At 28.5% G+C, this 13,583-nt stretch overlaps 1 protein-coding gene across 1 annotated transcript in view; it reads left to right on the top strand.

Annotated features, from left to right (window-relative positions):
- LOC145243456 (inositol-tetrakisphosphate 1-kinase-like) overlaps window positions 1–8,274 on the top strand; it is a 262,231-nt gene extending 253,957 nt beyond the window's left edge. Inside the window, exon 12 of the mRNA XM_080106349.1 lies at window positions 1,614–8,274. Coding sequence (XP_079962475.1) covers window positions 1,614–1,678 — 65 coding nt within the window. The 3' untranslated portion in view covers window positions 1,679–8,274. The remainder of the gene's footprint in view (window positions 1–1,613) is intronic.
- Window positions 8,275–13,583: the final 5,309 nt, after the last annotated feature.

Below are 13,583 nucleotides of genomic sequence, written 5' to 3' on the forward strand. Positions count from 1 at the left end.
GTCATCATGCAAGTAAATTTGAGTGTATTAATCGGATATATTTCTGATTATTTCATTCATCTCTACATACTAATATATATATATATATATATATATATATATATATATATATATATATATATATATATAACGGCTAGATACAGACCAAAAAGCATAATGAATTTAAAAAAAAAAAAATGAAAATAAAGGTTAGCTAACCAGGTTTCGTTCCTCACTTACCAAAGCTAAATCGAGGAAAATACGATTTAAAACAAACAAAAAAGTCATGAATATGGCGGGGGTAGGAAAAGAAAAATGGGGGAAAAATAACATAGAGACTAAATTAAGTCCTAGAAGATTTTCTTTTTGCTTGCAAAGAGAAGGTCTCAAAGACTTTTAAAAAAAAAAGAGTCTCTAAAATTTTCAAATGATAGGGAGAGTGCGACTTACTAAGGATCGTAAACATGTCAGCACTGAAATTCGTGGCACACGCATGGTTATTTATAAGATGGTCGCAAATCGCAGAACCATACGTATTACTTGGATCATAAACCAACTTTTACGGGTCTCTATATGCGTTGGGACTCTTTTTGTCCTATAAACCAAAAATATAATTTAATCAAAACTTTAGCGCATAGGGCCTTGATGATTTGTTCTGAGGTTAATTTGGATGACAAACTCAAATTTATCACCAAGACCCTTTGTAATAATGGTTACCCCTTGGATATTGTTGAAACTATCAATAAGAAAGTTTCCAATTTTCATAAAACCAAAGAAATTATAGCTAATAGATGTCCTGTGTTCCTACGTCTACCTTGGCTAGGTAACATCAGTGACCGATTTGCTAAGCAAATTTCTTTATCTGTGCAACGGTGTTATTTTGCATCGAACCCGCATGTTGTTTTTTCAACTAGGCCTATGTTTCCATCTATTCGCAAAGATGTTCTTCCCCCCACCATAATAATTCTATTATTTATTTATTTAAATGTAGTTGCAGTGTGCACTATGTTGGGCGAACATCGCAAAGATTAGATTTTCGTTTGAAACAGCATGTGCCTTCAAAGATTCGTTATGCAAATTTTTTCACCCTCGGATGTTCTGAGTAATACGTATGGTTCTGCGATTTGCAACTATCTTATAAATAACCATGCGTGTGTCACGAATTTCAGTGCTGACATGTTTACAATCCTTAGTAAGTCGCACTCTCCCTATCATTTGAAAATTTTAGAGACTCTTTTTTTTTTTTAAAGTCTTTGAGACCTTCTCTTTGCAAGCAAAAAGAAAATCTTCTAGGACTTAATTTAGTCTCTATGTTATTTTTCCCCCATTTTTCTTTTCCTACCCCCGCCATATTCATGACTTTTTTGTTTGTTTTAAATCGTATTTTCCTCGATTTAGCTTTGGTAAGTGAGGAACGAAACCTGGTTAGCTAACCTTTATTTTCATTTTTTATTTTTTAAATTCATTATGCTTTTTGGTCTGTATTTAGCCGTTATAAAATTCTGTACTCCCCTGGAAAATTTTCAAATATATTATAGATATATATATTATACAGGGCGTTTTTTTTTTGTTTTTTTTTTGTTTTTTTTTAATGGTGGTAAACTTTGAATTGAAACTATTTTCTTTAATTGCAGATTTGGCAACTATTGGTTGTAAATGCCAGAAATTAATCTTTGGAATGAATCACATATTTGCATAACAAAACATTTTGTATAATAAATATTTTTCTGTAATTTATTTTAAAGTTTGCCGCTTCTAAAAAGAAAAAAAAAACTATATATATATATATATATATATATATATATATATATATATATATATATATATGTGTGTGTGTGTAAATTTAGTTAAATAATTTATGATACATAGAGTTTGGAGGGAAAGCCATTATATTTAGTCTTCTATACTGGAAATTGACATTTTGCCAAAATTGAATTTTTTATGTAAGTAATTATTTTAAAATATGTAAAAAAATTATTACATTTAGTTTTCTGTATTGGAAATTGAAATTTTACTAAAATTCTTTTTTAATTTTTTTTTTTTTTTTTTTTGTAATTAAAAAAAATTTTTTTTCTGTGACTGAAACGTAAATGAACAAAATTTCTTTCAAAAAAATTCTTTTTGTAAATCTGATTTCCCAATACTATGTTGACATTCCACTACTGATGTATTTACTGTTTATTTTTTTATTAAAAAAAAAAAAAAGATATCAAACATGCATTTTTATGAATAATTAAAAAAATATTTCATTATGTAAATTTTGTTTTAATTTTTGAATGTTGGAAATTTCCTGGCCTTTTCTATTAAAAATTGTTTCACATTTCTTAATTTTATTTTATATTTAATTTTATATTTTATTTTATATTGAGAAAAGTTTCATTTTATTTACTTACAATTGAATCAGTGAAAAATGGAATAGTGTACAGAATTAATTTTTTTTTTTTTTTTGAAGAGATATTTTCTGTCGCTTATTTCTGTCTAAATGGTAGAAACCTGTATTTCTTTTTCATTTTTAATAAATTTATTTTATATTTTAGATAAATTTGCAAAAAATAATTCAAGCAAATTTGATATTACTAAAAGTGATTCTGACTGGATTTTGTATATCCATTTGTCTAAAAAAAAACTTATGTGAAAACTTTATTTTTTAATTTAATATCTGCAGATGATAGTGTTTTATTATAGTTTGAATAACATCATATCTTTCTAAACAAATGTACATTATAAAAAAAGTATTTCACTCTAAGGTGTGTGTGTGTGTAATATATATATATATATATATATATATATATATGTATATATGTATATATATATATGATTTGTCTGGGAGAAGCACAGAAAGACGCTAAGACATCTGTGTGCTTTTAACACATGTCCACACCAGACCTTGACCACTGCCACGCAAACGGGGTTCTGATGAACGGCGAGTGTCCTGCACTGTATAACTGGACCTCAACTGTCTTGTGGGCCAAGGTTATTTAACCAAAGGCTAAGGGTGGGGTAACCCTGACAGAAACCTCCAGAGGAGCTTAGGCCCTGTAAGCTGCGGCATATATGACCTACCGGCATGTGGAATATGCTCTGGTGCCCAGCAACCTAAGTTCCAGTCATGGATCAAATGGCATGGTGGGTGAAGAGGGCTCTGTAAGCCGTAGTGAAGGCAACCTCCCTAGGAGAAGGAAACCTCTGATATAAAACCTGCGATGACTGCTGCATCCAATGATGTTGACTTGCTCTTCTTTTTGGATCAATGTGTCAGTTGTTTAGAGAGTGTGATTGTCTCGGTGCAAAGTCTTTCCCCACTATAACAATCCTCATGCACAGGCATTGCTCGATATAAATTAGATACACTTTTTACCATCTCGTGTATCTTTATAGCAAAAAAGGCTGGCTTTGGCAATGTTTGAAAGCGAATTTGCTGCTATCATATATATATATATTCTGAATTAAATCATGTAGATTCACCCCCCCCCCCAAAAAAAAATATATATACCCACTATACACATTGGCATGACAATGTTTTGATCTGTAGTTATTAAGATCTCATCAGGTAAGAAAAGAGACATTTTTTTTTTCGCCTGGTGATATCTTAGTTATTAATAACTACATACTAAAACATTGTCATACCAGTGTAGTGAAACCTGTTCATGTTTGTGTGTGTATATATTAATATAGTTTTATTTATTATTCAGTACTATTATATAAATCTGGTGGGTATTCTCTAGATTTTTATCCTACGAATACATTCTTAACCTGGATTACTATATATAATATATATATATATATATATATATATATATATATATATAACTCTGGGATAAGGTGGCCCCTAGGATAGTTTTTTTTTTTTTTTTTTTTTTCAGGTTACAATGTGGAATACTATGTTTTTTTCCGGCCTTTGGTTATGGTATTTGCCCCGCCTTATGGTGTTATTCATCATGTTATTTGATTATATACATGTGTATTATATACTGTACTATATTTTGTTACTAATCTTCAATACCATATCCAAGGGTTCTACTGTGTGTGTATATATATATATATATATATATATATATATATATATATATATAATGTGTGTGTTTTAAGTTAGCACAAAGTTTTATATAGTAACTCAATAATGTATGATGCAGCTAAAGCTCCTAATTTTACATGATAGATCCTCAAAAAGAATTGCTCTTTCTCTAAATGCTCATAAAGAAATCTTGGAATGATTGAATCAACATAGTGGTAGCGGTAAGAGGTGAGTGAGTTGTTCAGTTAATTATAAATTATGGTTAATAATAGGTTCTGAGAGAATACATACAAGATGGCACTGGAGAACAATCCAAATTTTGCTCATTAATGTTAAATGAATTCTGCTAGTGGTTGACGAGCAACATGACTCGTTTACATCGCTGGTGACGTGGATTACTCAACTGTCTCCCATTGTTTGTTTACGATAAAGTGCTGACTTTACACTAACTGTTCCTCTTTTACTGCAAGTGCAACACACAAGACGGCAACATTACACCTGCTGAGGACAACCATCACCACTAGAGGCTGTAGATAATTTATTTCGTCATCCTATCCCTCTTCCACTGCAAATGCAACAGTAGGATTGCTATAGTTTTTTAATCCATTTCTTTAATTTTCTTTTAAAATGTCCGAGTATTCTTGCCATAGTGTGTATGTGTATAACATATAAGGAATTCAATTTAAATTCTGTAAATTAGGAATTACAACAGTTTATTATTCTACAAGGGATACAAAAACTTTTTTTTTTAATTTTCTTATTCCATGGAGTTTTCAAAGAATGCCACTTATACTCGGAGGGAAGTAGTTAGCAAAATGATATTCGAAGGCAGGCTATAAATTTTGGTGATCAGCACATGAATTGAAAACTACAAATTATGAGAGAAGTCATATTTGTATGAAAGTTTATAATAAAGCAAAAATGTATGCGTTAAAAGGAGGTTCTAAATGAAGTCCAGGCTTGAAGAAAATTAGAAAAATGTGGTACAATTCAAAGAAAGATTGCAAGTCACGTTCGATGCATTATCCGTTGAGAAGGAAATCTGAAAGACACAAACTGTTGATTTCTTTTTTATGTCATCAGTTTTTAAACTTGTATTATTGAAAGGTAACCATTCGAAATATTCAGAACAAGGTAATTAAAATTCCAAATATGCAAATCGAATTCCAGAAGTAAATACTCAACATATCGTCCATATGTACACGTTTCTGAGATTCAGCTTTGTTCATTATCAAGGTTATATTATAGTGAAATATAATGCTTGGTTAAATATCCCAAAAAAATATAACATTAAATAATCTAATATAATAATGTAATTTCACTTTCATGTGCATCTTATCACCCTCCATCCCTTTTTTTTTTTTAAATGGAATTGGCCAATTAACAAAGATAAATGCATATATCTAAGTTATCACTAGGGCTGTGGTAGCAGCATGTTCTTTTCATTGTTTTGACTCTTGAGTATATATCAGTTAATATTTTATGTTTTTATATAGACAGATGTGGTTCTCAGTTGATTAAGTGTGTCTAACTGTGTCAGATATATACCCGAGAGTAAAAAAAAAATAATATTCTGTTGTCACAACCCTAGTTACCACATATCACAAAGATAAAAAAAAAAAATGAGATTGTCTAATGATAAATCTTATGTTGCTGAGGTAAAAAAAAAAACCCACACATTTTATCGATTTTTAAAGTGAATTATTCTCGAATCAAATTGCTGACTACAACAATTTGAACACATACGTTGCCAGCTATAGCTCTATTAAATTTATTATCACTGCGAAGCTATATTTTCTGCAATTTCCAAAAACTAAAATCAACAAATAATGCATATGAATGAATGAATATATATATATATAAATAAAATTAATTATCATTTAGCACTTTTATCCATTGTGTCACATGTACACTGGTAATACTAAGTATATAATTAAGAATTACTTGAGACTTCTGCATAGTCATACTGACGGAACAAGAACAAACTTCCCCCATAGAATAAATAAAGGATACCATTCGAAATTCTGTGCAGTTTTTAACACATTCGCTGCCAGCTATAGCTCTATTAAATTTATTATCATTGCGAAGCTATTTTTTCTGCAATTTCCAAAAAGTAAAATGAACAAATAATGCATATGAATATTATATGGAATATATATATATATATATATATATATATATATATATATATATATATATATATATATATATATATATAATTAAATTTGTATTATTTATTATATTCTCTTATTTGGCACATTAAATAAGAAAATATGTTAGTGTGCCACATAAGAACATCAGGTTGTATATTATTTTGTAATAAAAATAACTCAAATCAGCTTTTATTTATAGTGAATCATTCAACTTATATATGTATTCACTAGAAGAAAACATAATACATGGCAGGAGTCAAATACGAGATTACTTGTGAGCATACTATTCAATATGCATTATTTTTTTTTAGATGCCAATTCAGTTATCGTACATGCCGAGCACGCATCGACTAATAGAAAAAGAATTTCATTACTATGAATATACTCATAGCGAGCAAGACTAAGCAAATGCTAGGTTACGAGAATACTTGCAGTTTGCGGCAAATGTGTTAAATAAGTATATTTCAAAAAGTGGCATTCGTTTCATTCATTTAAAGAATGATGACATTTCCAGTTCTTTTTATGGAAGAAGAATAATTTTGGCAAACCACAAAGACTCCCTATTTGAATTCCGCAGGAAACAGTGTTAGATCAATATTAGTTCCTGTTTTGGTCCAAATTGTTGCCATATCTGGGCTGGTGCATCTGCCACTGGTCTCTTGCTCTAGATCGTTCAAAAAAGAGTCGCCAACCTGATAGGTTCTGCACTATCAATTAAACTCCAACATCTGTCCCATCGATGAAACATGACATTCATGTGCCTTTTTTATAGGCATTTCGATGGCGAGTGTTCTGACAAACTCAAAGCACTAGTACCCCCATGACGACAATATCATGCAAGCAGCAAAATCCCACCCTTGTATTGTATAGATCCTTAGATACTGTAAATCCTTCTACTTGAGTAGTTTTTTTCCATCAGACTGCTGCATTTTTAAATTCCCTTCTGGGCTTCTGCTTCCCTGACTGTGCAGAAATTCAAGTGTAATGTAAAGACATCTTGCTTCCCAACTCCCTAAATAGTATTTTGCAAATCTGATCCAAAATAGTAGCCCCCTCATGACTAAGTGACTCTGTGCCTTGTTTGGGATGAAAAAAAAAAACAGTTTTTTAAAAAAAAAAGTAGGTTTTAAAGAAAATCAGGAAAAGTTTTGTATTTATTTATTTATTTATTTTTATCTTAAATAACTTCTTTTACAAAAACAAGTATTTTGGTTTGTTTAAATTAGTAAGTATTGTGCTTTGGTTTATGACCCCCCCCCCCAAAAAAAAATAAAATGTCTTTGATTTTCGAGTTGTCAGCAGAAAATATTCCAATTATTTTCTTTTCGAAATATACAATGTTTTTGTGTTATACTATGTAATAGTTTTATCTATTGCTAACAGTTGAAAAAAAATAGAAAAAATCAAACCACGGAGTTAAAAAAAAATCTCACTGGAAGTCCTACTACAGATCAGGGAAACCAATCTTAACCTAATGCTGTGTATTTCGAGTCTGAATTCTTTCTAATTTGCCGTCATTTTTTCTTAATAGTGTTGATCATGACAGATTATTTTGAAAGGGAAATTATTATTAACAGTAAATTATACAGATTTATGTGGAAAACAGTGGAATTTCATGGTCTCACTAGTAAACAAACAAAAAATAATAAAAACTAAATATATATTAAACTATCATCTGTTTTTCTTCTCTCTCTCTCTCTCTCTCTCTCTCTCTCTCTCTCTCTCTCTCTCTCTCTTTGTATGTTTTTATACTTACCGTCTTCCATACATTGCCATAGTCTACAATAATAATAGTTTATATAATACACACAGGGCTTTAAGCAAACTATACTACTCTCTCTCTCTCTTATATATGATAATTTGGTGCTTATGCATTTTTTGTACCACGCTATTTTTAAATAATTTTTTCAAGTTTCATATCTTTTTTTATTAAATTGTAAGGTGGAGGCACAAAATACCCTTCCTCTCTGTTAAGAATGGTTTTCAAAATGTTATTTAAGCACGGTACCAAAAATGCACAAGTACCAATAATTTTATATAAATGTTTGATGGGGTAAAATTGTCCAAAGAGAATTTAATTTAAACTGTATGTTTAGAAAAATCCTTTTTTTTTTCTTTTTTTTTTTTTAATACAAAAGTGATAATTAAAAAAAAATGTTTTTAATATGCCAGAACTGTCATTAATATTTAAAATTCTCTTGGCCAGGAAAACTCGTTTATTTTGACATTTTTCAAAAACTTGTAAAACAAATTTAAAAAAAAGAAAAAGAATAATAAAAGAAAAACTAAATAAAAAAATAAATAAATAAAAGATATTTTAATCAAACGTGTTTGCTTTATTTCCACAAAGATTTTTGTTTTGTGAAAGTCTGACGTTTCTAATTATGAATGACCAAAATATTATTAATGTTTGTTTTTGTTTGTAGATCTTGCCCAGAATCGCCCCTATATTAAAAAAAATAAAATAAAGGAAAATATGTATAATGTATGTACCTAGGCTGAAACGAAAATCACATAAATTGATCAAATAGTTTGATTTTTTTTTTTTTTAATTTAAAAATCACACTTTATTAGTATCAAAAGAATGACTGTTTTGCCTGCCATTTTGAAAAAGTCTCAAAACCAAGGGCGATAAGTCAACAATAATTAAAAACTTGAGATTTGTTGTAATGCCTATAAATTCCCATTAATCGTTTAAAAATTATTTTCTTTATAAAAATAAAATTGATTAATTTGTGATTTTTTAGAATGTAATATTTTCGTTTTATCACAGGTTCATACATCCTACAATTTTTTTTTTCTTTATTTTTTAAATCAAAAATTGTTTTTACTTTTTTACAAAGGAAGTCACTACTTATCGAGTCCCAATAGCCATTTGAGGATAAAGGTTAATAAATATAAGGTGGTAGTTTAGCCATTGTTAACGGTGTAGATTGGGTAAAATATAGATTATTTAAAAAGGAAAAACAGAAGATGTTATCAATTAATTGCGTTTAAATTCTTTGGTTCTAACACTGACTATTATAGACCTGTGACAGCAATGAAATTGAATGTGGTGGTACATTTGTTCTGTTCTTTTTTTTTTTTTTTTTTTTTTTTCTTGTTCAGTAATTATTTTTGTGTTGCTGAACTGATTGCAACTGTTGAAATACTCCTGAAAAGTTAAAACATTTTCGCAGGTGGTGAACAATTGTCTGTTTGCTTTGTTCTCTTTTTCCTCTTGCTGTGAATAACGACATATCAACCCGTTTGGCAAACTTTCTTTCAACGACGACAGCATTGCACAGCACAGGAAAGTCCATTTGTAAGTGAGAATAACTATGATTTTGTGGTATTGGACTCTGAAAAATTAATGCATTTTTTCCGATACAAAAAATTGTTTTAATTGCTTTTTTTATTATTAGGTTGGTGCAAAAAATGTTTTTTGACGTCCAACTTCATGTAAAAAAAAAGACATTATTATTGCACCAACCTAATATTTTAATTTTTCATTTAAAACTTAATTTTCCTTTGTGGATACTAATGATAAATATTCATCGATTTTAAAACTACCAGTAAAACTAAAATCTATGTAACCCCCTACCACATGTGTATTTTCTTTTTTTTTTCTTTTTTTACATTTGTGAAAATATATGTACATATTAAAATTTATTTTAAATTGAAAGCCGTGTTCAATTATAGAAGAGTTTCTGATGGGTAGCTAATTTGTATAAGTGTTGAACTGTAAAAGTTTTGAAGGACAAAGAACAAGATTCGTTCTTGTGTGGACAGGAAATATTGTGTGGGAATTAGAAAATATCCAGTATGTTTTGAGTGATTCTGGGTTTTTATTGGTTGCTAGCAATGTGTGGCTCCATTTGCTTGGTCATTTCCTATCTATCCCTCTTTTCACATTCTCAGTACCCCCAATTGCTGGCCTTGTGCTATCCAGCTACGGAGTCGTCTGCTTCATGATTATAATTGGTTGTTCTGTTTTAACTATGTCGTCAGTCCGGGTGGAGTTTCTTTTCATCTCTTTCATTCTTGCACGCGAGTGCCTTTTTGCTTGCCATCCAGTGTCCGATGACAGCAGAAAAGTCTCTTCCAGACAGCACGTGCCGTTGTCCATGGTGTGATGGTCTTTCACCTATGCACGTCAATCAAACAAATGATGGACTAACCCTGATGGCATGTTTTATTTCTGTTTTGGCTTACATGCTGAGACTGCCTTGTCTTATGGTGACGCTGTTCTGCAGGTCACTCAACATTTCCCATCACAGTAATGTCACACTATAAAGTGATAGAAACAAGCTAAAGATGGAAATCGACATACCAAGGTACTATACGAACACTATTGAAAGATAAAATAAAACAAGCACTATTTGTAATTTCAGTTACCATTATCAAAAGTGCTGTTTTTTATCGCTCTATTACCCTGCAGAATAATGTGATTTCTGCCTTATTTTCTTGTGTTTATTTAAAATAAGCTTTTGCAATCGAATTCTAGATTGGAAATATTTTTTTAATTTCTCAATTTAAACGATTTGGGATTATTTAGACTACAGTAGAACCAGCGATACGGCATTAATCCATTCCTGGGTTGAGCTCGTAAGATAAAATCGCCGTATGGTGGGGCTGAAGTAAAATTTTATACAGTTCATATTAAAAATTAGTAACAAAATACAATAGAGTACATAATAATCATGTATATAATAAAATGACATTATAAATAACACTGCAACGTAATTATGTATATAATCAAATAACAATATAGATAATACTGTAACGTAATTATGTATATAATCAAATAACATAAATAACACCGTAACGTAATTATGCATATAATAAAATAACATTATAAATAACACTGCAACGTAATTATGTATATAATCAAATAACATTATAAATAACACTGTAACATAATTATGCATATAATAAAATGACATTATAAATAACACTGTAACGTAATTATGTATACAATCAAATAACAATATAGATAATACTGTAACGTAATTATGTATATAATCAAATAACATAAATAACACCGTAACGTAATTATGCATATAATAAAATAACATTATAAATAACACTGCAACGTAATTATGTATATAATCAAATAACATTATAAATAACACTGTAACATAATTATGCATATAATAAAATGACATTATAAATAACACTGTAACGTAATTATGTATACAATCAAATAACAATATAGATAATACTGTAACGTAATTATGTATATAATCAAATAACATAAATAACACCGTAACGTAATTATGCATATAATAAAATAACATTATAAATAACACTGCAACGTAATTATGTATATAATCAAATAACATTATAAATAACACTGTAACATAATTATGCATATAATAAAATGACATTATAAATAACACTGTAACGTAATTATGTAAAAAAATAAAATGACATTATAACACTGTAATGTAATTATGTATATAATAAAATGACATTATAACACTGTATTGTAATTATGCATAAAATAAAATGACATTATAACACTGTAATGTAATTATGTATAAAATAAAATAACATTATAAATAACACTGTAACATAATTATGTATATAATAAAATAACATTTTAAATAACACTGTAACGTAATTATGTATATAATAAAATAACATTATAAATAACACTGTAACATAATTATGTATATAATAAAATGACATTATAAATAACACTGTAACGTAATTATGTATAAAATAAAATGACATTATAACACTGTAACGTAATCGTGTATAAAATAAAATGATATTATAAATAACACCCTAACGTAATTATGTATATAATCAAATAACATTATAAATAACACCCTAACGTAATCATGTATATAATAAAATGACATTATAAATAACACTGTAACGTAATTATGTAAAAAAATAAAATGACATTATAAATAACACTGTAACATAATTATGTAAAAAAATAAAATGACATTATAAATAACACTGTAACGTTATGAATAAAATAAAATGACATTATAAATAACTCTGTAACGTAATTATATAAAATAAAATGACATTATAAATAACACTGTAACGTAATTATGTATATAATAAAATGACATTATAAATAACACTGTAACGTAATTATGTATATAATAAAATGACATTATAAATAACACTGTAACGTTATGAATAAAATAAAATGACATTATAAATAACTCTGTAACGTAATTATATAAAATAAAATGACATTATAAATAACACTGTAACGTAATTATGTATATAATAAAATGACATAAATAACACTGTAACGTAATTATGTATATAATAAAATGACATTATAAATAACACTGTAACGAAATTATGTATAAAATAAAATGACATTATAAATAACACTGTAACGTAATTATGTATATAATAAAATGACATTATAAATAACACTGTAACGTAATTATGTATAAAATAAAATGACATTATAAATAACACTGTAACGTAATTATGTATAAAATAAAATAACATTATAAATAACACTGTAACGTCATTATGCATATAATAAAATAACATCATAAGTAACACCATAAGGCGGGGCAAATAACGTAACCAGGGTCCGGAAAAACATTATATTCCACGTCGTAACTGAAAAAACTATATTCTACTATACTATTTCAGTCCTGGTTGTTAGATTCATGTTTTGGGCAACGTAACCACCAACTATCTCTATCATCATAAATATTATTACACATTTCTACAGGACTAGCAGGCCGCCCCGGTCTTGTCTGGTTGCAACATATGCATAAATATTATATATTTCAATTCATACAGATTTCATATTTCTTATTATAAAACCAATTCTCTATTGATTATTATCCAATATATAGTAATGATTTCAAAAGTTATAAAAAAAGAAAATATGACTTAAATGCCATCTGCTAGAATCGAAACCAGAACATTTAGTACTCCATCCTTAGTCCTTATCGTTCCAGCGTCATTACCGTTTGATCTGCTGATAAATGGATATGAAAAGTTAAAAAATAAAAATAAAGAGACTTTGAAGTATGAATACTTAATTTTGTGCATGTACAATAGCAACAATAGGAGTAATGTTTTATTCGATTTACTCTGCCAGTCAACTGTTTTTTAATTTATTTTTCTTTTAAATTTATTTTGACCTTTTAGCAGGTATTGTATGGGCTAAAAACCAAATCAAGTGTTCTCCAGGTCAAAATCCCCTATATATCAAGTTTCAAGTCTGTAAACCAAAAATTAAGAGGAGTTTGGTAGAGACTGTCTGCACACAGATAAGGTCATATATAATTATGTGTGCTAAAGCTTTACAGAATAATGCAAAATCTAGAAACTATGCAGAAAGAGAACTGAGTGTAATAAATGAAACCAATCTAATAAGAAACCGTAAAAGATTATTAATTAATTAAAGTTCGGTTTTTAAAGAATATGCAAATTAGTTAACCTTTATTTAGTAGCTCACA

This window comes from Euprymna scolopes, chromosome 22, assembly GCF_053919585.1.
Source record: "Euprymna scolopes isolate OS-2025 chromosome 22, ASM5391958v1, whole genome shotgun sequence".
Classification (NCBI taxonomy): Eukaryota; Metazoa; Mollusca; class Cephalopoda; order Sepiida; family Sepiolidae; genus Euprymna; species Euprymna scolopes.